The 18,942-nt window shown below is 42.7% G+C and overlaps 1 protein-coding gene across 9 annotated transcripts in view; it reads left to right on the forward strand.

The window, feature by feature from the left end:
* FGD3 (FYVE, RhoGEF and PH domain containing 3) overlaps nucleotides 1–18,942 on the forward strand; it is a 114,741-nt gene that overhangs the window by 77,698 nt on the left and 18,101 nt on the right. For 8 of the 9 annotated variants that reach the window (XR_004080597.1, XR_004080599.1, XR_004080598.1 and 5 more), the window contains exons 8-15: nucleotides 3,440–3,578; nucleotides 4,423–4,481; nucleotides 6,544–6,690; nucleotides 7,210–7,302; nucleotides 7,758–7,837; nucleotides 8,266–8,296; nucleotides 8,805–8,906; nucleotides 12,564–12,626. Coding sequence is in view for 6 of the 9 variants with exons in the window: in XM_005149353.3 (XP_005149410.2) it covers nucleotides 3,440–3,578; nucleotides 4,423–4,481; nucleotides 6,544–6,690; nucleotides 7,210–7,302; nucleotides 7,758–7,837; nucleotides 8,266–8,296; nucleotides 8,805–8,906; nucleotides 12,564–12,626 (714 nt within the window). In the remaining 3 variants the exon portion in view is untranslated. The remainder of the gene's footprint in view (nucleotides 1–3,439; nucleotides 3,579–4,422; nucleotides 4,482–6,543; nucleotides 6,691–7,209; nucleotides 7,303–7,757; nucleotides 7,838–8,265; nucleotides 8,297–8,804; nucleotides 8,907–12,563; nucleotides 12,627–18,942) is intronic. The other variant, XM_031049173.1, reaches the window with a different exon arrangement.

An 18,942-nucleotide genomic window follows, 5' to 3' on the forward strand; every position in this document is an offset into this window, starting at 1 on the left:
TTTTTTTTCCCAGTATGTGACACACAGTGTTTAGCTAGAAGATGACACTGCTCTAATACTAAGAATACATCATTTTTAGTGGCAGTGGTTTCTTCTCTTTTTGCTGTCTGACACGTATTTTTCACATATGTAGCTTTTTTTCTGCTCATATATTTAAGAGAAGTATCAGAAGTTGCAGAACAAAACCTTGCTCCTAGCCCGGCAGTTCTGACTGTGAACATGTCCATTTATAAATGCTTTTTGATTTCTTTTCGTTATCACTAATTTTAATTGCTTTTTAATAAATACATTTTCATTCTGAGGTGGGTGTGTTTGACTTCAAGTGTGTCACCAGCAGCATGTGTTGCTGGTCTGATTTTTGTGAGGCTCAGGAAGTGGCATGCAGCTCTTGCAGCTCACAGCTCTGCAGGAAGATGCTTATCATGGGTTTTCATGTGCTTTCTCTTAATTATACAAAAAGTTGTGTGAGGAGGGAGGAAGAGCTCTGCTGGTGCTGGTGTACCTGTGAAACCTCTCTCTATCCTCAGGCCCAGGGCCAGCTGAAGGAATGAGGATGAAGCAGGCTCCAGCACACTTGCAAGCATCTCTCTGCCTGTGCTGGGAAAGCAGATACCGTCCTTTGGGAAGGGCGAGCTGGCAGGGAGTGGGTTAAGCTGAGGAGGGAGCACAGCTGCCTGCCCTCAATGGGAGGATTGTGGCTGGGCCAGCTGTCAGTAATCAAGTAATCCCCAGCACCTTCTGGAAGAGAGGCCCTGCATGGAAGGTCAGGGCTTGGAGGAGCAGGGACTGGGGAGGTTCCTCTCCTACAAGACTCTCACTCCACATGGCCCTTTCTTAACCTTGTTCTGTATGAACCCAGCTTGGCATCTTCCCACCCTGTCTTTTCTCACCACCAAGTTACCAACGTAAGCCATGTGTGTTAGTTGTCAGTCTGCAGAGCTGATCTGCAGCTGTCTGAGACCATAATCATTTCTGCTCTTGCTTGAGCAAGACTTTGTGAGACAGTGTGAGTGCAGGCAGTGCATGTGGAAGGTGCCATTCTGAACCCCACCAACAGCAGGATTTCACTGTAGGTTATTTTGGTGGCAACATCTAAGCACCTTTTGCTTCTGTCAATGCCTCTACCTGCAAGAGGCAAAGATTTGACCAGGAATACTTAGTTCACTCATCTGGCCTGTCTCTGTGCTATCAGAAGTCACTGTTACTTCTCAGAATACCACTTGTGGTTTGTTGTGGTTCTTCAGTAACAAACTGTCCACCTAAGTTGTTAATGGAAGTGAATTGCAGTGTGAACTTTCTGAACTTTAAAAAATCTCACAGCATTAAACTTTTCCTATTTTGAACAGTTTATTTTGTCACTGCTGGCATTTTAGGTAGGGATACACTTGGCATGTGAATACAATTGGTGTGAACCTTGATGTGACTTCCTCCTTTTCTTCCTTATTGCTGTTAAGTGTTAAGATCCTATTGCTGGAATAAAAAGGCAATGGAGAAGGTTGTAGTAAGTGGATTGGGAGTATAAACCAAGCACTAACATGCAGTAGTGAAGTTCCATGCCCTTTTTAGTTCTTCCTGGAATATCTGATTCTTTCCATCCCAGTTGCATTTTCTGGGAAATGTGGTTCTGTAAAACACTGAGAGAGGATAATTTCACTTTATCTCCTATAAACAGGAATATTGCTCAGGCTGCTCCACTGTGACAAGAGTTTTAACAGCAAATTTACATCTGAATTTCTGGAAAGATAGCTTTTCCTTTTCTCTCAGTCACTCATGAACTGCAGGCTTTGCCTTGGGAATCGGGTGAGCCAGCAGCATGTCATGACTGTAATATTTATGAGGAAAATTGCAAATACCTGAAGCGAGCACATTTCTCTGAGAAAAAAAATGTTGAAATTAATGTGGTTGTTGAGGGTCTGCTCATAGTGGAACAAACCAGTATATGGCATTAGTGTGCTGACGTAAAATGAATGCTATGGAGAAGAGTGTGTGTGTGGTTAACACACTGATGTGGGACTCAGGGGGTGGATTATATCACTAACAGAAATTTCCTGTGTGCTTTAGAGCAAGGAACTTATTTTCATAGGATCCCTATGAAGTGAACGGGCATTTCTATTTAAAAGAGGAGAGGAGAAATGAGAAACACAGGAAGAATAAATACACTGCAATACTCCACCAGTGCAAGCAGAGCAGATCAGTGCCTTATTGGGTAATAGTGTAGTCAATCTCAAACCTACCCCCTTCCTGGTCAAATGGAAAGAAAGAGAATTTGAGGCAGCTCGCTCTCCAGAGGGGATGTCTGAGCAATGTGTCTGTTGCTTGTGCTGTAAGCTCTAGCAAGCACTATAGTCCTGTGGGATTTCTGACTTTACATAGTCTTTGGGAGGAAAAATGCTGTGTAAGGCCATGGAGGGAAAGAGGTTTTCTGAGCTTGGGAAGGAGCACACAAAATCTGAAAGAGGATTGTTGCGTATCTGCAGACAATGCGAGACATGGGACTAAGGTTCACATGAAACCTGTCAGCTGGTGTGGAAACCTGTTAGCTGCTGGTGGACAGGAGGCTCTACAGGGGGATCTGGACAGGCTGGACACATGCGATGTCACCAATTGTATGAGGTTCAACAAGACAAAGTGCCAGGCCCTGCACTTGGGCCACAACAACACCCTGCAACACTCCAGGCTTGGGAAGAATGGCTGGAAACTGCTCATGGAAAAGGACCTGAGGGTGCTGATGGATGGAGCTGAACATGAGCAGCTTGTGCCCAGGCAGCCAGGAAGCCAATGGCATCCTGACCTGTACCAGCACCAGTGAGGCAGCAGGGCCAGGGCAGGGATTGTGCCCCTGCACTGAGCACTGGTGAGGCTGCACCTGTGTCCAGTTCTGGGCCCCTCACTTCAAGAGTGACATTGAGGTGCTGGAGCGGGGCCAGAGAAGGGCAATGGAGCTGGTGCAGGGCCTGGAGTACAGGAGAGATGGGGAACGGCTGAGGGACCTGGGGGGTTCAGATGGAGAAGAGAAGGCTCAGAGGGGACCTGATGGCTCCCTACAAGTGCCTGACAGGAGGATGGAGCCAGGAGGGGCTGGGCTCTCCTCCCAAGGAATGAGGGATGAGACAAGAGGAAATGGCCTCAAGCTGCACCAGGGCAGGTTTAGATGAAGCTGAGGAACAATTCCTTCCCCAGAGGGGTGGTCAGGCACTGGAACAAGCTGCCCAGGCTGTCTCTAAATGCAAGTCATCCCTGGAAGTATTTAAAAGATGTGTAGATGTGGTGCTTGGGGACATGGTTTAGGTGAGGACTTGGCAGTGCCAGGTTGGACTTGGTATCTTAAGGGTATTTTCCAGGCTAAATGAGTCTATGATTCTATGATAGCTTGAGAAGCTGTTCTATGCTCCTCTAGCTACTTACAAACTCTTCTGTGATTGTTTTTTGTCTGTTACAGAAACAGGAGGTGTGTGGAAACCTGACATTACAACATCACATGCTTGAACCAGTGCAAAGAATTCCTCGTTATGAGCTTCTCCTAAAGGACTATTTAAAGAAACTTCCAGAAGAATCTCCAGATAGGAAAGATGCTGAAAGTACATGTAAACTCTTCTCCGTCTAATAAGCACAATTAAAATCTTGGAGTCTTTTCTTCACATGTTCAGATTCTTTCAACTAAGGCTATGATTGAAATGGAGATCTAAATGAATAATTTATTCCCAAGTATAGCGCAAAGTGATTTTGAATGTGCTTAGAGAATAAAAAGGTTTAATATGCTAGCTCTAGGAATAAAGGGAGCTTTGTCAAATAAACAGTGACAAAATATTGGAGTTTGTGATGGTAGAATATATCTCATTTTTATTTAATCCATTGTATGGCTAAGGACAAATACAGGAGGACTTCTCTGCAATACCCAGAGGAAGAAAATAATAATGGCCTTAAATGCATATGCTTGCCAGCAAAGCAGGTTAGACTCTGTTGAGAAATGGACTTGTGTTGGTTTCTTGGAGTCTGTGATCTCAGCTGAAACAGGATTCATGTTACTTCATGTTACAGCACAGAAGCCATGTTTTGGGAAAACACTCTTAGAAATACGTTTGTGAAGACTTGACTTAAGTGAGACTTAAGTTAACTTTCAGTAGGTTGATTCCCAGAAGATGTTTGCATTTTTTTGCCACTATGGGCTTTGGCTTGCTTAGATTTCTAGGAGAGAAAGATTAAACACTTAGATGCACATGGGCAGCTGAACATGCAGGAGTGATTGTGTGTGTAAAGTGTTTCCTTTACTTCATGGAAGGAAAAAAATACACAGTCCTTGCTTTTGCAACAGGAATTTTGCAGGAAAATTGCTAATCATAGAGGTGAAAAAAACCCAAACCCCAAGTTGTTGTTAACAGACATATTTTGGAGAGTGCATAACTGTTGCTACCTTTATTGCAGAGTCACTGGAGCTCATATCTACAGCAGCAAACCATTCGAACGCAGCCATCCGAAAGATGGTGAGTAGGAATTGCATAACAGAATTGTAATCTGACTGGAACAGTTAGTTGAACCAATGGTCCCCCACTGCAACAGGCTCAATAAAGCATGCTGGGGTTGAATTTTCCAGTACAATGAGTCAGGCTTTAAACATCAGTTCGATATCTGAGTTCTCTTTATCATAAATGATCCTGTTTCATTTACCCTAGGTTGTTGGGCCACTTTCCTTCTCCCTAACAATCCAGTGGGTTGAAAGGTCTTTATGAAACTCATTATTTGCTTTTAACTTAAATACGTTGAAAATATTCCAATTGTATCCATTCAGAAGGTGTCCTTGCACATTTTCACTGATTTTTATGGTCCTACGGTAATCCATCAGACTGGAGGTTGTTTTGGTTTGATTTCGCCTCATCTTAGTGCACTTAGTATATGTCAGTAGCTTTGGTAAGCTCTACTTGTAAAGCTGGGCAGTCTGAGACTATGGGGATTCTGAATTTTAGCTTTATGTGCTTTGTATCCAGAGCAGCAAGTGCATTACTATAAAAGTAAATGGACTTTATAGTTACAGATGTTACCCCTTTTGTGCCCCCAGGTGCCTTGGGAGCTTTTGTATCTAATTGATCTGAAATGCTATCTTAACACTCACTGACCACTTGTGCATCTTACTCCCTGTTCTTATCAGACACTTACTTCCTTCCCCTTGCTTTTGGGGACACCATGAAACATTTCCTGTGTCTGCTACAGGGAAGTAACAATCTGATGTCTGTGTTTTCAGTATGTTGCAGTGAAAACTGGTTTTGAAACCATCTGTGTCTATGTGAGTTTAGCGTGTTCTCTGGATAAGGATATATTTTGATGGAAATTTTTCCAGTTTAAGGCACCAAATAACTACTTTGCTGGGGACTGTGCACAGTATCTCCACAGAGAGGATGAATAGAAGCCACCAGCTAGTTGCTTTCTGCGTTGGATTTTTTTTTTTCTGTTAGTACACATAAACCTATTGGAAAAAGCTGCTACAATAATTTTGCACTCCATGTTTATTTTTGATAAGAACTTGAAGCCTCCAATCAGGGCTTCTTATTACATTGAATTTTTCTGTAATTTGGGTTTTACCTGAGCAGAGACTCGAAGGAAAAATATCTGAGTAAGAATTTCAGGTTTGACTTCACAGAACTGCTCTTGGTGTGCTAGTTTCCCCTTGAAAAAAACAGCTCAATAAGTTCACTGGTTTCTGTTTGTCTTTAAAGTAATGGGATCTCTTGCTCATCCTCCCATCTGGTGCAAAAAGTCTGCTTTTGGGCTTAGCTGATTTCCTTACTTGCTTTTAGTCCAGACCCTCCCCCCCACCATCCATTGTGTTTTGCAGTGAGTTTATGTTAATGGTTAGGTTTTGTTTGGGGTTTTTTGTTGGGGTTCTTTTGTTATTCTTTCTTTTAATCATTGGTCAGAAGAACTGATTAGGACAGGAAGTGGTGTGATGTGTATTTCTGGTGAAAATTCTCAAGTCAAATGGTGATAAACAGAGTGTGTAAAGTCCTGAAATTCCAGCTTAATGTATAGATGGGTAAAGGTATGATTTAGAAAAGGGCTTGGGCATATATTTGGGTGTAAATGTGTGGATCTCTGTCCTCACCTCCTGAACAATTGCTGGCAATGCCATTTGGAGCACATCAGTCCAGCTTGTGGCTAAAAGCCAAACTTTTCCAAAACTCAGTAGCAAGATTTACTCACCTTTCTTATTTTGACTTGTTAAAGCTGCTTTGACTTTAATATTTGGATGACTTAATATAAGTGGAAACAGTACTTTGCTGGAAAGGAAAATGTAATCCCTTCATAGAGAATTTTGATGAAGACATAAGGATGCCTGAATGACATTAAAACTATATTTTAAGCATTTTGGCTTTGCCTGTTTAAGAGGTACTTGCCATGGAGGCCCCTGTGTAAGACTGCAGCATTGCTCATATAGCTGTGGTTTCACACTTAGCTTAGAAATGCAGAATATGACTATGCTTCCTGATGGAGACCTAACTGCCATTGTATCAGCAGGAGTACAAGAAGCGAAACTTCACTTTGTACTTGCAGGAAAAAATGCACAAGCTTTTGGAAGTCTATGAGCGACTTGGTGGTGAAGAGGATATTGTTAACCCAGCCAATGAGCTCATTAAAGAAGGACACATTCAGAAACTCTCTGCAAAGAACGGCACAGCCCAGGATAGATATTTATTCCTGGTGAGTTTTTCTTGTTGCTCTCTTATTTTCAGAGTTGTGCTCTGAAATGGTACTTTTCCATCTCCCTATTCTCAAATACAAAAAGCATTCACCAGCTGAGCCCAGCTACTCCTTCCTCTAAGCAGCAGTTTTCTGGATGCTCTTTCCTTGAGGATTTCTTTCCTTCTTCCATGCTTGCGTCTTTGCTGATGGCTTGCCAGCCCCAAGGGGGGTTTTCCCACCTTCCTCCTCAGAGGCTGCTGCCTGAGGACCACCTTGCCGTGTAAGGTAACCAGCTCTTTCTGACACTCACAGAATTGCTCTCCTTTGCCTTCAGAGCAACCAAATTGGCACCAAAGAGAGGGAGAAGGCAAAAGCGACTGGGTGGCATGTTTCTGTCTGTCTGCCTCTCTCAAGTAATGATCTGTGAGCTTAGGTTACTCCTTAAATCTCTTCTTGAGAACTGCAAAGTAAAACACACCACTCCCAAATGGCCAGAATACATGAAATCCCTTCTTTTAAAATCTTCCCTTGTTACAGTTTAACAGCATGGTGCTATACTGTGTGCCAAAACTGAGGCTGATAGGCCAGAAGTTCAGTGTTCGGGAGAAGATGGACATTGCAGGACTGCAGGTTTGCATCTCTTTTTTCTTGTGTTTTAATGCTTCCACACTCAATAGCATCAGATTCCCCCTCAATACAAAATATAATAACATATGTAAGCAGCAATATAATAAAATTCTAAAATCCAGCTTTGAATCTCTTGGGGGGTATTATTATGAGGTAATTATCCAAAGGTGGGTTAGAAAAGGGTGACTGCCCATGCTTTGATTGGAAGCCTGCTCTTGTCACCTAGTTAATACAGGAGCCACCTTTTCCCCTACGGCTGTAGGGGAATGGTTGTGGAAACAGATTAACAAGTTTTGTAGTAAGACAAGTAAGTAATTATAGAAACAATCTCTGTTTTTAATACCTCTGTGCTGTATTCTGAGTGATCCTTTCTGCAAAGTATTTCACAGAATGACTTTATTTGTAAGTTGATTGAAAGCAATGGAGACCGGTAAGAAGCTGACATGTTCTTCTTACAGGTCCAAGAAATTGCAAAACAAAACGTGGCTCATACATTTTCGATAACGGGAAAAAAGAGATCATTGGAACTACAAGCCAGGTATAGTGCTTATTCTGTCTTTCAGGTTTGTGAATATTCATGTAGAAATTTACCATCTAGGGGACATGGCTGTGATAGTATGACATAGCTTTAAATCAGGAGATGAGTACCAGAGATGCATAACTTCCATACGCAAAGATTATGTTGGTCCTAACTCAGAGTGTGTTAAATTGATATGTTGCTTTGCTTCATTGAATGCTGCCAGTGTTTTAGTAGCGCTTGTAGGTTCCACTGTATTAGTAATTCAAACTTTTTGGCATTTTTTTGGTGGTGGTTGAGGTCAATAATTATTAATAATGTTTATAAAATGGTGGATAGCAAAGCTAAAATCTTGATGCATGTAAAGCTGTGAAGATGTGAATTGAATTTACTGAAAATATTGGAAGTAGAATTATGATATTTTCTGTATTTTTCTTCTGTTTTAACAGGACAGAAGAGGAAAAGAGAGAATGGATTCAGGTTAATACAAAACCATAACAAAATGGGTAGAAATCACCATGCAATCAGCACCTGCTGTTTTTAAAATTATCTCTTTTGGGTTCTGTGTGAAAGCAGCTGTGCAAGGAAGCTGATGTCCTGTCTGGTGAAGCTGCTTATGTAGAAATGTGAACCTAGGCAGGCTCCTGCTGACCCACTGTCTCCAGGCAGTGTACGGGTACTTCAAATGGCTTCCCATTTCCTGCCATCCTCAAGCCTAGTGAGAGATGAGACTGAGACATCAGAATATCACCTTGTATGTTCTTTCAATCTGACTTACAGAGAATACTGTCTCATAGCTCTCTTAGTTTTGAATTTGAGCAGTAGTGCGCTAACAGCACCACTCATTAAGGTTTTGAAGTTTCCATTTAGTGTATGCAAGTGTAAGGGGTTTTTACCAAAGTGATAACCCTAACCATCTTCCTATGAGAGAATTTTTCCAAGGCTCCTTTTATGACACTTCTCATCTTTGCTGGAATTTTTGTTTCAGGTCATTCAAGCAACAATTGAAAAGCACAAACAGAACAGTGAAACATTTAGAGCTTTCAATAACTCTTTTTCTCAAGAGGAGGAGCATCTTCCAGATTCCTCTGTAAGTACAAGTGCTTAATTCTCCTTCTTTGCTATCAGTTTAACCAACAGTTCAAGTAGACTTATATAGTTAATTTTAAAATAGTGTAGTCTCGTTCTTGTTTTTATGTTACATTACAGTACAGCTCCATTTCGCTGGCTCTCAAATGAGTATCAGCCATAGTTACTTAGCCATGCAGGTATGGAATAAATTACCCAGGATAATTCAGTGCAAGAGGCCTATTAGTAATTTTTTCCAGACTAGTGGCTAATATAGCATGACAAATGTAATTCTTCCGTGTTATGAGTGGTTGGCTGTCTGGAAGAACATTTGTAAGTCTGGGAGATGCTGTTCATTACTTTTCCTCATCTCCTCAAAGACGCATTTTGGGATTGCTTCTTTTTTTTTATTATTTAAAGAGTTGAACGGAAGTTGATGCTTTCTAAAAGGATCTTAAAATCATAGAATCATAGCATGATTAAGGTTAGAAGGGACCTTAAAGATCATCTAAGTTCCTGTCTTACAGGTAATAAATATATTTCAGGAAGGATACTCTTCAACTAAATACTCAGAATAGTCTTAAAATTTGTTTGGTTTCTCTACATCTGCAGTGTATTGCACTGTGATGTGTGTTGGTGGTCAGATGTGGTGGATCTTGGAGAGCGGGGAGGGAAGGATCACCTGCAGAGTTAAACTTGGGGGTCATTTTATCTTCCTCATTTTTTTTTTGGTGCCTAACCATATGGGAACCTCTCCCTTCAGTGATTCAGTAAGGCTGGATTTTTATCCAACTGATTTCCCAGGGGGCTCAGGAGAGATGTCAGATATTCCTCTCATCCCAGCGTTAATCAGCCTGACAATGGAGATCGTCACAAACCTCCATCACAAACCAGCAAATGATCTTGTTGTTGATAGCAGCCAACAATGAGTCTTTTTCAGAATATGGCCTAGCTTGAACATCAACTACTCATCAGATAAAAATAATAGGCTAAAAGATAGAAAATAATTGATTCATGCCTCTGCTTTTAACTCAGGGCTGCCTTCAGAACCAGGATGCTCTGATCAAAAAATTCCCCCTTGCTAATAAGCAAATTAGTAAGCACACTACTTTCTATCCAGTTAAGACATGATGCCTGTTCAATCTTGCTTTGTAAATTCCGTTTTATTTTGCTTCTGTGTAAAGGGTGTAGCCACATGTTTATGCTCTACTGGTTTATGAAGGTCAAGTAGAGCAGTAGTCTGGTTTATCTCCCTGATATTAATGCAGAACACGCCTTAATTTCTGCCAGAATGCTGCATTTTTAGGAGATTGTCTTATCAGGGTAATGAGCTTTGAAAACTGATGCCATGGGTAAATGTGTCAGAATTGCTGTCGCTTAAACAGAGATAAAGGTAGTTCTGTAATGAAAACCGAACAAATATTGAAAGTGTTCTTGGTAGCAATATGCTGCAGTGGGCAGCATCCACCAGAGGTATTCAGTCATCTTTATTGAATATTGGGCAGTGTGTTTTAGAGAAACAATGACAGTAATCTCTTTTTTGCTTTCATGATTCAATAAATAGATATGCACTCAGGGATTCCAGCCTGGATCTGTAATAGCTACTAGAAGTTGTACTCTAGTTCTAATAAGCTCATAGAAAAACATCCAAATTGCTCTTCTCTCCTTGGCTCTACATTTGATACTTTACAGTGCTTATGAGTTATTTTAGCGGCATGACCAGTGTATGCCTTGCATGCAACTCTTAGCATGCTTTTGTTTTCCCTGCTGATTTACATAAGCTCATCCAAGCATTAAGGGTTGGTCTTAAGCCTGTAATTTGCCTCCAGAAGACATACGGTTTCTTGGAGATGCAGGGATCTGACATTTGAGTTTTAAGATTATGCCTATGCAATAATCCACAGCAATTAATAACCTCCCACCTGTGAAGAGGTGAATATTTGGTGTCATTGCCAGGCAGCCCTGGCAGGGTGACTGTGGCAGTGGGCTTTTTTTTAATGAAGTCCTGTCAGGAATCTTCGGGGTCCTTTTGTGGCTTAGATGCTTCAGAAAGAGGGCACACATTTCCCTGTTTTCCATTTTCATCTGTAGCATTTCAAGGGTATGTGAAGGGGTTTTTTAAATCCATCTACAAATGTTCTTGAGGAAAAGGACCTCTTTTACCTCTGCTTGATATTAGAAGAATTGGAGGTTTGTGGGGGGGAAGGACCCAGTTTGTGCATTCTTAGAAAGCTGGCAAGGAAAAGTGCCACAGAGAGCTGAGCTCTGGGGAAGTGCCATCCCAAAGATTTGGGATGTAGGTGTGCTTCTGTTGGTTAAATCATGATTTTTAAATCCTGATAAATCATCATGATTTCCTACCCCTGTCTCTGTTCCTCCACTTAGGTCTGGGGTACTTCAGAGAAACCCTTTTGAAATCTCTTTCAGGTTAAGAGTAGAGGGTATCTGATTTTGGCACATTATTCCAAATAAATATTAAAAGGGCATGAGGATCTGAATGGGCAACTAGAAATATTTACCCTTTCCCCTAAACCTGCTGGGAGTTTTCTTCATCTCTCTTTCAGACCCCATTTTCTTTCCTTTTTTTGCATTCCCTTCCCAAGTCCTGTGTCACAGCACACACATGTCCTTTTACTAGCCAGAGAGGTCTAAATACCTGGATTGATTAGGATTCCTATGGAAGGAAGCCCTTTTCCCCAGAACTGGAGAACAGATAATGTGAACTCCCATTTGTGTGGAGGCAGAAATAATTGGCTAGAGTTGAGTACATGATGCTTCCTTTAATTAAGTTGCATTTCCTGAGGAAGTGCTCCAGGGGTGGCACAGCCCTAGTCTCAGGGAATGCATTTGCTTGTTCTCCAGATTTGATTGGTTATATTGGTATATAAACAGATAAATTAGGTGTTGGAGTGAGTAGTTTTTCAATTTGGCCATTTACTCAAAGCTACAGTTCAGATTGTTTCTAATAACAGATTAAACCCTCTTGCTTTCAAATGAAATGCACTGGAGATTTGGGTAACCTTGAAATAGGAGATGTTCTCTGATTGGCAGAGTAAGAATGATCTATGGGAATAACAGGAAAATTTATCATAAAGAGTCTAATATTTTGAGATCACCTGTAAACTAGAAAACTCATTGTAAATTAATGACAAAGAAGATGGTTTTCCTTTTAGGATGTAGCCTATGGTTTTGATGTACATAAGCTTGTTATTTGCCCTTTATATGTATTGAATATATATATGTGCCAGTTTGTGTTTAGTAAGAGACTGAGAGTTGTATTGCATTTAAGAAAAGCTTAACTTTTTAACTCCATTTGAATGTAGTAAATATTCTTCCTCCTCAGAATGCACTGACTACACAAAGCACCTGCTCCTTTGGCTTGCAGGGCTGACATGGAATTCAAAACGTAGTTGTTTATGTTCTGTGGTGCTTGTAGGGAATAGGCAGAGGCTGCAGGGAAGAGCCGGTTTGGCAATCCAGTGCTGTCTGCAAAGTTACCTGTTTCATAGTCAGCCCAGCACTGGAGGGTGGCTATGAACACGTGCAATCAAAGTATATTCACAAGGAAATGGATGAGGGGCAAAAAGCAAATGATGCCATGTTTTCTTTTTCAGCGTTTAGTATCTTTTAGGAGGAATGTCCATGTTGAAATTGTTCTGTGTCATTCTGTTTCCCTCAGATAGCAAGCACCAGCTCGGTGGAATCGATGCCAGGAGCAGATGGTGGTGGTGCATTTGGAGGGGTCAGTAATCTGAAGCTAATGCTTTGGGTAGAGTAGGGCGGGTGGGTGGTTCTTTTTCTTTTATAGCAGGAAAAAAGCCCAGAGCTACCTCAGTGTGCTCAGACAGTATTCTGCTGTCTGTTGCTGCAGCTGTGCTGTCCTTAACATCTTGGCTACATTACACCCACAGCTACAGTTTGCAGTATCAGTGCACTGAAATCCTCTTGTTGCAGATTAATGCTGCACGTATGTGTGAACCGAGATACAGGGTACCCAGCATGAGGAAAGCCAATTGGTACTTTTGTAGGTGTTTGGGGTTTCTGTTGTGGTTTATGTTTGTTTGTTTTTAAATTCTGATACGGAACTCCAGTGAATGCTGGCGGGAGGGTAGGCAAGGAGAGGCGAGGAAACCTGTCAGCTTAAATGCTGTCATATTGTGTAACTCAGGATCTCATCTCCAGAACTGGATTTTGATTAACACTTCTTTCATAGTGCACTTTTCATGTTTCTGCCAACACAGAGGGGGAGATTATAGTACTTTCATACACCTCTGGCCTGTAAGTGATTGCCTACTGCAAAAGCAAAATATGCTTTTAAAGGTATTCTTTCATCTTGCTCTGTACAACGCCTGTGACTGCTGCTGAGTCAAGCCAGAGGTTTTGGGTCCTGATAAGGTCTATCTTCTAGTGTTCTTACCTCTCCCTTCTAAAACATCTTCTGAGAACAACAGATTTTCAGGAAATGCATTAGGGTCAGATGAGTTTACTGAAAAAAAATCCCCAAAAGAAGAAACAATAACACAAAAAACCATTATCTGTGGAGACATACTACAGGATATATAATATTAGCATGATGTTTTTAGTAACAAAGGAGCCACTCAGCAGATTCATCCAGACCTCTGGCTTATTAAAAATAAGTGTTTGTAATTACTGTGCTCCTTTATGTTTACTGTTTGTTCCCACATCATCTTTGCCCTAAGCATTTTTTTCTTTATTTGTAGTCAGATTTGTGATTAGTGCCCCTGTTCATTGAGTTACAGATGCCCCCGTGAGCTAGCTACTGATTGAGAGTATTTAAAAACAAACAGAAAAATCCTTTTTAGTCTCAAGTTTCTTAGGGAAATGTTAATTCTAGTTGTAATTAAATTTTAAAAAATAGGTTTTTGTAGTTGACTATAAGCAGTTGTCAGTGATTTACACAGTGTATCTGATACAAGAAGTGATTTTACTTAAATTGTGTATTTTTGATAAAGAAATAATTCCTGAGGCAGAACTAAAAATGGAGTTCATCAAAAAGCACACAGCTGAAAATGTCACAAATTTTGTAGTGTTGTTTCTGGGATCTCATTCTGCTGTATTGTAGCAAATGTATAACATCAGCATGAGTGATGTAGTCAGATGTTACTTACAGCTTTAGAAACTAATCTTTAATGATGACATCCCTTTAGAAAAATCTCAGTGAGGGCATGAGAATGAGTACATTCTGTGCTTGTCGACTTCCACATGCAAACCACTTGGTGGTGGTGGTGATCAGCAAACTAACATCTCCTTCCTGTGGTTTTGCTGATTCTAGTAGAGTCTGCTGGGGTTTCATTAGTGTTGCAGGTTAGCACAAGCAGACAGTGGAAACCTACTGCAGGAAGTGTAGTCTGCTTGCTCTGCTGCATTGTGGTCCCTGTTTGCTGCACTGCACTGCTAGAACAACTTTTGGTCAACCTTCTGCCTGCATGAGGAAGGTACAAGCCAGGGGAAGATGGTCTTGCATGTAATATTGCATGTATGACACTGGGAAATAGAGAAACAAACTAAACAATTTTGCTGCATTACAAAGTACAAAATAGACTATATAATTTAATTTCTTACATATGATCAGCATTTCACTGAAGCCTATAGAGGGTGGAAACAAGGGCAAATAGCCTGGAAGGATTACAGAGAAATTGTCTGGGAACCAGAGATTAGGTTAGGAAAGTAAAAGCCCTGATAAAATGAAATCTGGCCAGTGACATCAAGGGCAACAAGAAAAGCCTCTATCAGGTACGTTAGTGACAAAAGGAAGACAAGGGAAAATATAGGCCCCTTCTGGAAGGAAACGGGAGACCTGGGACATGGAGAAGGCTGAGCTACTCAATGAATTTGCCTCATTCATTCTTCACCAGCAAGAGCTTGACCCTCATCAAGCAAGTTGTAGAAGGCAAAGGCTGGGACTGGGAGAATAAGAAACTGTCCACTGTAGATGATCAGAGTGAACATTTAAGAAACCTGAAGGTGCACAAGTGCATGGGACTTGATACGATACAGTGCCCTCAGAACCCACAGATGTAGTTGCGAAGCCATTTTCCATCATATTTGAGAAGTTGTGGCAGAGGGGTGAAGTTCCTGCCAGCTGGAAAAAGGGAAATGTAAGCCCCATTCTTAAAAAAGGAAAAAAGGAGAATGTGGGGAAATACAGGCTGTTCAGTCTCTTTTCAGTAACATCATGGAGCAGATCCTCCTGGAAGCTGTGCTAGGGCACATGGACAATAACAGGGTGGTTGGTGACAGCCAGCATGGCTTCACTAAGGGCAAATATTGCCTGACAGATTTGGTGGCCTTCTAAGATGTGGCTACAGCGTTGGTGGGTAAGGGCAGAGCAACTGATGTCATCTACCTGGACTTGTAATGGACAGTGTCAAATGCCTCATATAACATCCTTGTCTCTAAACTTGAGAGGCACAGATTTAACAGGACCACTCAGTGGATAAGGAATTGGCTTGGTAGAATCATAGAATCAACCAGGTTGGAAAAGACCTTTAAGATCATCAAGTCCAGCCATTACCCCAGGCCTGCCAAGACCACTACTAAACTGTATCACTCAGGGCCTCATCTGCATGGGTTTTGACCACTTCCAGGGATGGTAACGTTTTCTTGGGCAGCTTGTTCCAATGCCTGATCACCATTTTGGTGAAGAAATTGTTTTTAATCTCCAGTCTAAACCTTCCCTGGCACAGCTTAAGGCCATTTCCTCCTGTCCTGTCCATTGCTCCTTTGGCAAAAAGACTGACCCCACCTAACTACAACCTCATGTCAGGTAGCTGTAGAGAGTGATAAGGTCCCCTTGAGCCCTCTCTTCTAAACAACCTAGAACAAAACCTCCCCAGGTCCTTCAGCCATCCTTCATTGTACTTATTCTCCAGAACCTTCACCAGCTCCATTGCCCTTCTCTGGAGCCACTCCAGCACCTCAATGTCTCTCTTGTAGTGAGGGGCCCAGAGCTGGACACAGGGTTTGAGGTGCAGCCTCATCAGTGCCCAGTGCAGAGGCACAGCCACTGCCCTGGCCCTGCTGCCTCACTGGTGCTGGTACAGGTCAGGATGCCATTGGCTTCCTGGCTGCCTGAGCACAAGCTGCTCATGTTCAGCTCCATCCATCAGCACCCTCAGGTCCTTTTCCATGGGCAGTTTCCAGCCACTCTTCCCAAGCCTGGAGTGTTGCAGGGGGTTGTTGTGGCCCAAGTGCAGGGCCCGGCACTTTGTCTTTGTTGTGATTTAAACCAAGTCGGCACAGCTCGTTCACTCACTCCCCCCCTTGCTCCCCCGACTCCCGGAGAGTTAGGAAGGAGGATTCAAAGGATGTAGCCCCCACAGGTTGAGATAAGAACAGTTTAATAGCTAAGGTATAACACAAATCATTACTGCTACTACTACTACAAATAATAATGATAAAGTAAATAACAAGTGAAGAGAATACAACACCTCACCAGCCACCGACCCATAACTCACCCCACCCTGCCCGACCGAGCACTGACCGATACCTCCTCCATCCCCCAGCGCCTCCAGCCCTCCCGGGTCTAACTCTTGGTTACATCCTGGGTACGACGTGCTATGGTATGGAATACCTCTTTGGCTAGTCTGGGTCAGGTGTCCTGTCTCTCCTTCCTCCCGGCTTCCCCTCCTCCCCAGCAGAGCATGAGCTCAGAAAAGGCCTTGGACAAACCAAACATTTGAGCAGTAACTCAAAACATATTTGCTATCAGCAACTGTTCTCAGCCTGAAAGTCAAAACACAGCACTGCACCAGCTACCAAGAAGGAGAAAAAATGACTGCTACTGCTGAACCCAGGACAGTCTTGTTGAACCTTATACAATTGGTGACATCCCATGTGTCCAGCCTGTCCAGATCCCTCTGCAAGCCCTCCAGCAGATCAACACTCCCACCCGGGTTGGTGTCGTCTCCAAATATACAGAGGGTGCCCTGGATCCTTCCATCCAGATCATCAGTGAAGATATTAAACAACACTGGCCCTAACACTGAGCCCTGAGGGACACCACTAGTGACTGGTCACCAACTAGATGTGACACCTTTCACCACCCCTATTTGGTCTTGGCCATCCAGCCAGTTTCCAATCCAGCAAAGAATCCTCCTATCCAGGCCATAGGCAATGTCCTCCATTTGTCCAGGAGCAAACTGTTTGAGACAGTGTCAGATTCTTAAATCCAAATATAGAATGTTTATAGCCTTTCCCTCATCAACCAGGCAGGTCACCTTATTGTAGAAGGAGATACTCTGGGACCTGCCCAGTAGACCAGGGTGGCTGATAGATGACTGAGGGTGGCTTAGAAAGCTCCTCTGCCAGCCCCTTCAGCACTCTTGGGTGGAAACCATTAGGTCCCATAGACTTGTGCACATCTAAGTGGAGCAGAAGGTTGCTAACCATTTCTTCCTCAATTATGGGGACTTCAGTCAGCTCCCCATCTCTGCCATCCAAATCAGGATACTGAGTACCCTGGGGATGGCTGGTTTGGCTATTAAAGAAAGGTAAAGGCAGCGTTATGTTCCTCAGCCTTTTTGTCATCCTTAGTCACTAGACTTTCCCTAGAATCCAGCAGAGGATAAAGGTTTTACTTGGCCCTTCTGTTATTGCTAATATATTTGGAAAAATACTTTTTATTATCTTTTATGGCAGTGGCCATATTTATTTCCATCTATGCCTTCGCCTTTTTAACTTTCTGTCTACATAGCCTAACAACATCCTTATACCTTTCATGGGGTAACAGTCCCTTCTTCCACAGGTGATAAACTGTCTTTTCCTGAATTCCATCATTCCAGCATCCAGCACTCTCCACACACTATCTCCTTGTTCAGCCCCACTGGTCTTTCCCATCAGTTTGATTTTCAGCACATGGGTACCTCCCACTCCTGCACCTCAAGGATTTCATTCTTGAAGAGTGTCCAGCCTTCCTGGACCTGCTTGTCCTTCGGTAATGTTTTTGAGGAAATTCCGTGAATCAACATCATAAACAGGCTGAAGTCAGCCCTCCAGAAGTGTAAGGTGGAGATTTTGTTGACCTTCTTCCGGACTTCTCCAAGGATTGAAAATTCAGTCATTTCATGATTGCTTTGCCCAAGATGGCCCCAACTGTCACGTCACCCACCAGTTCCTCTCTGTTTGCCAACAGCAAACCTAGCCAGGCATCTCCCCTAGTTGACTCACTGCCAGCTTGGTCAGGAATTTATCTTCCACACCCTCCAAGAACCTCCTGGATTGTTTCTTCTCTTCTGTGTTGTACTTCCAGCAGACATCTGGTAGGTTGAAATCCCCCACAAGAGCAAGGGCAAGCAATGGTGAGACTTCTCCCAGTTGTTTAAAGAACCCTTCATCCGTAGCTTCATCCTGGTTGGGTGGTCTATAACAGACTCCTACCAGGATACCAGCTTGGTTGGCCCCGATCTTCACCCAGAAACATTCAGCCTTCTCACTCACAACACCAAGTTCAAGGCAGTCGATGCACTCCCTACCATACAACGCAACCCACCACCTCTCTTTCCTTGTCTATCCCTTCTGAAGATCCAGTAGCCATTCATTACAGCACTTCAATCATGTGAAACATCCCACCATGTTTCTGTGATGGTGATTATGTCATGATTTCCCTGGAAGCACAGTGGCGTCCAGTTCCTCCTGTTTGTTGTCCATGCTGCAGGCACTGGCATGCATTTAAGTTGCCCTGTGCATCTGGACTCCAGCAGCGGCAGGCTATGCTGCGGTTCATTTCTAGAGAGCCTGGTGTTATCCTCTTCCCCTTCAAACCTAGTTTAAAGCCCTCTCTATGAGCCCTGCTACCTCTTGGGCTAGAATCCTTTTCCCCCTTTAGGACAGGCGTAGCCCATCTGCCACCAGCAGGCCTGGTGCTGCATAAACTGACCCATGGTCAAAAACCCCCAAATTCTGGTGCTGACACCAGTCACAGAGCCAGGAGTTAATTAATGTGATTTTTCTGATGTAACCAATATCATTGTGACTGGCAGGAGGAACAAGAACACTACTTGGGCTCCCGAATCCTGAAGCAGTCACCGCCTAATGTC

Source organism: Melopsittacus undulatus, chromosome 9 (genome assembly GCF_012275295.1).
Source record: "Melopsittacus undulatus isolate bMelUnd1 chromosome 9, bMelUnd1.mat.Z, whole genome shotgun sequence".
Lineage (NCBI taxonomy): Eukaryota > Metazoa > Chordata > Aves > Psittaciformes > Psittaculidae > Melopsittacus > Melopsittacus undulatus.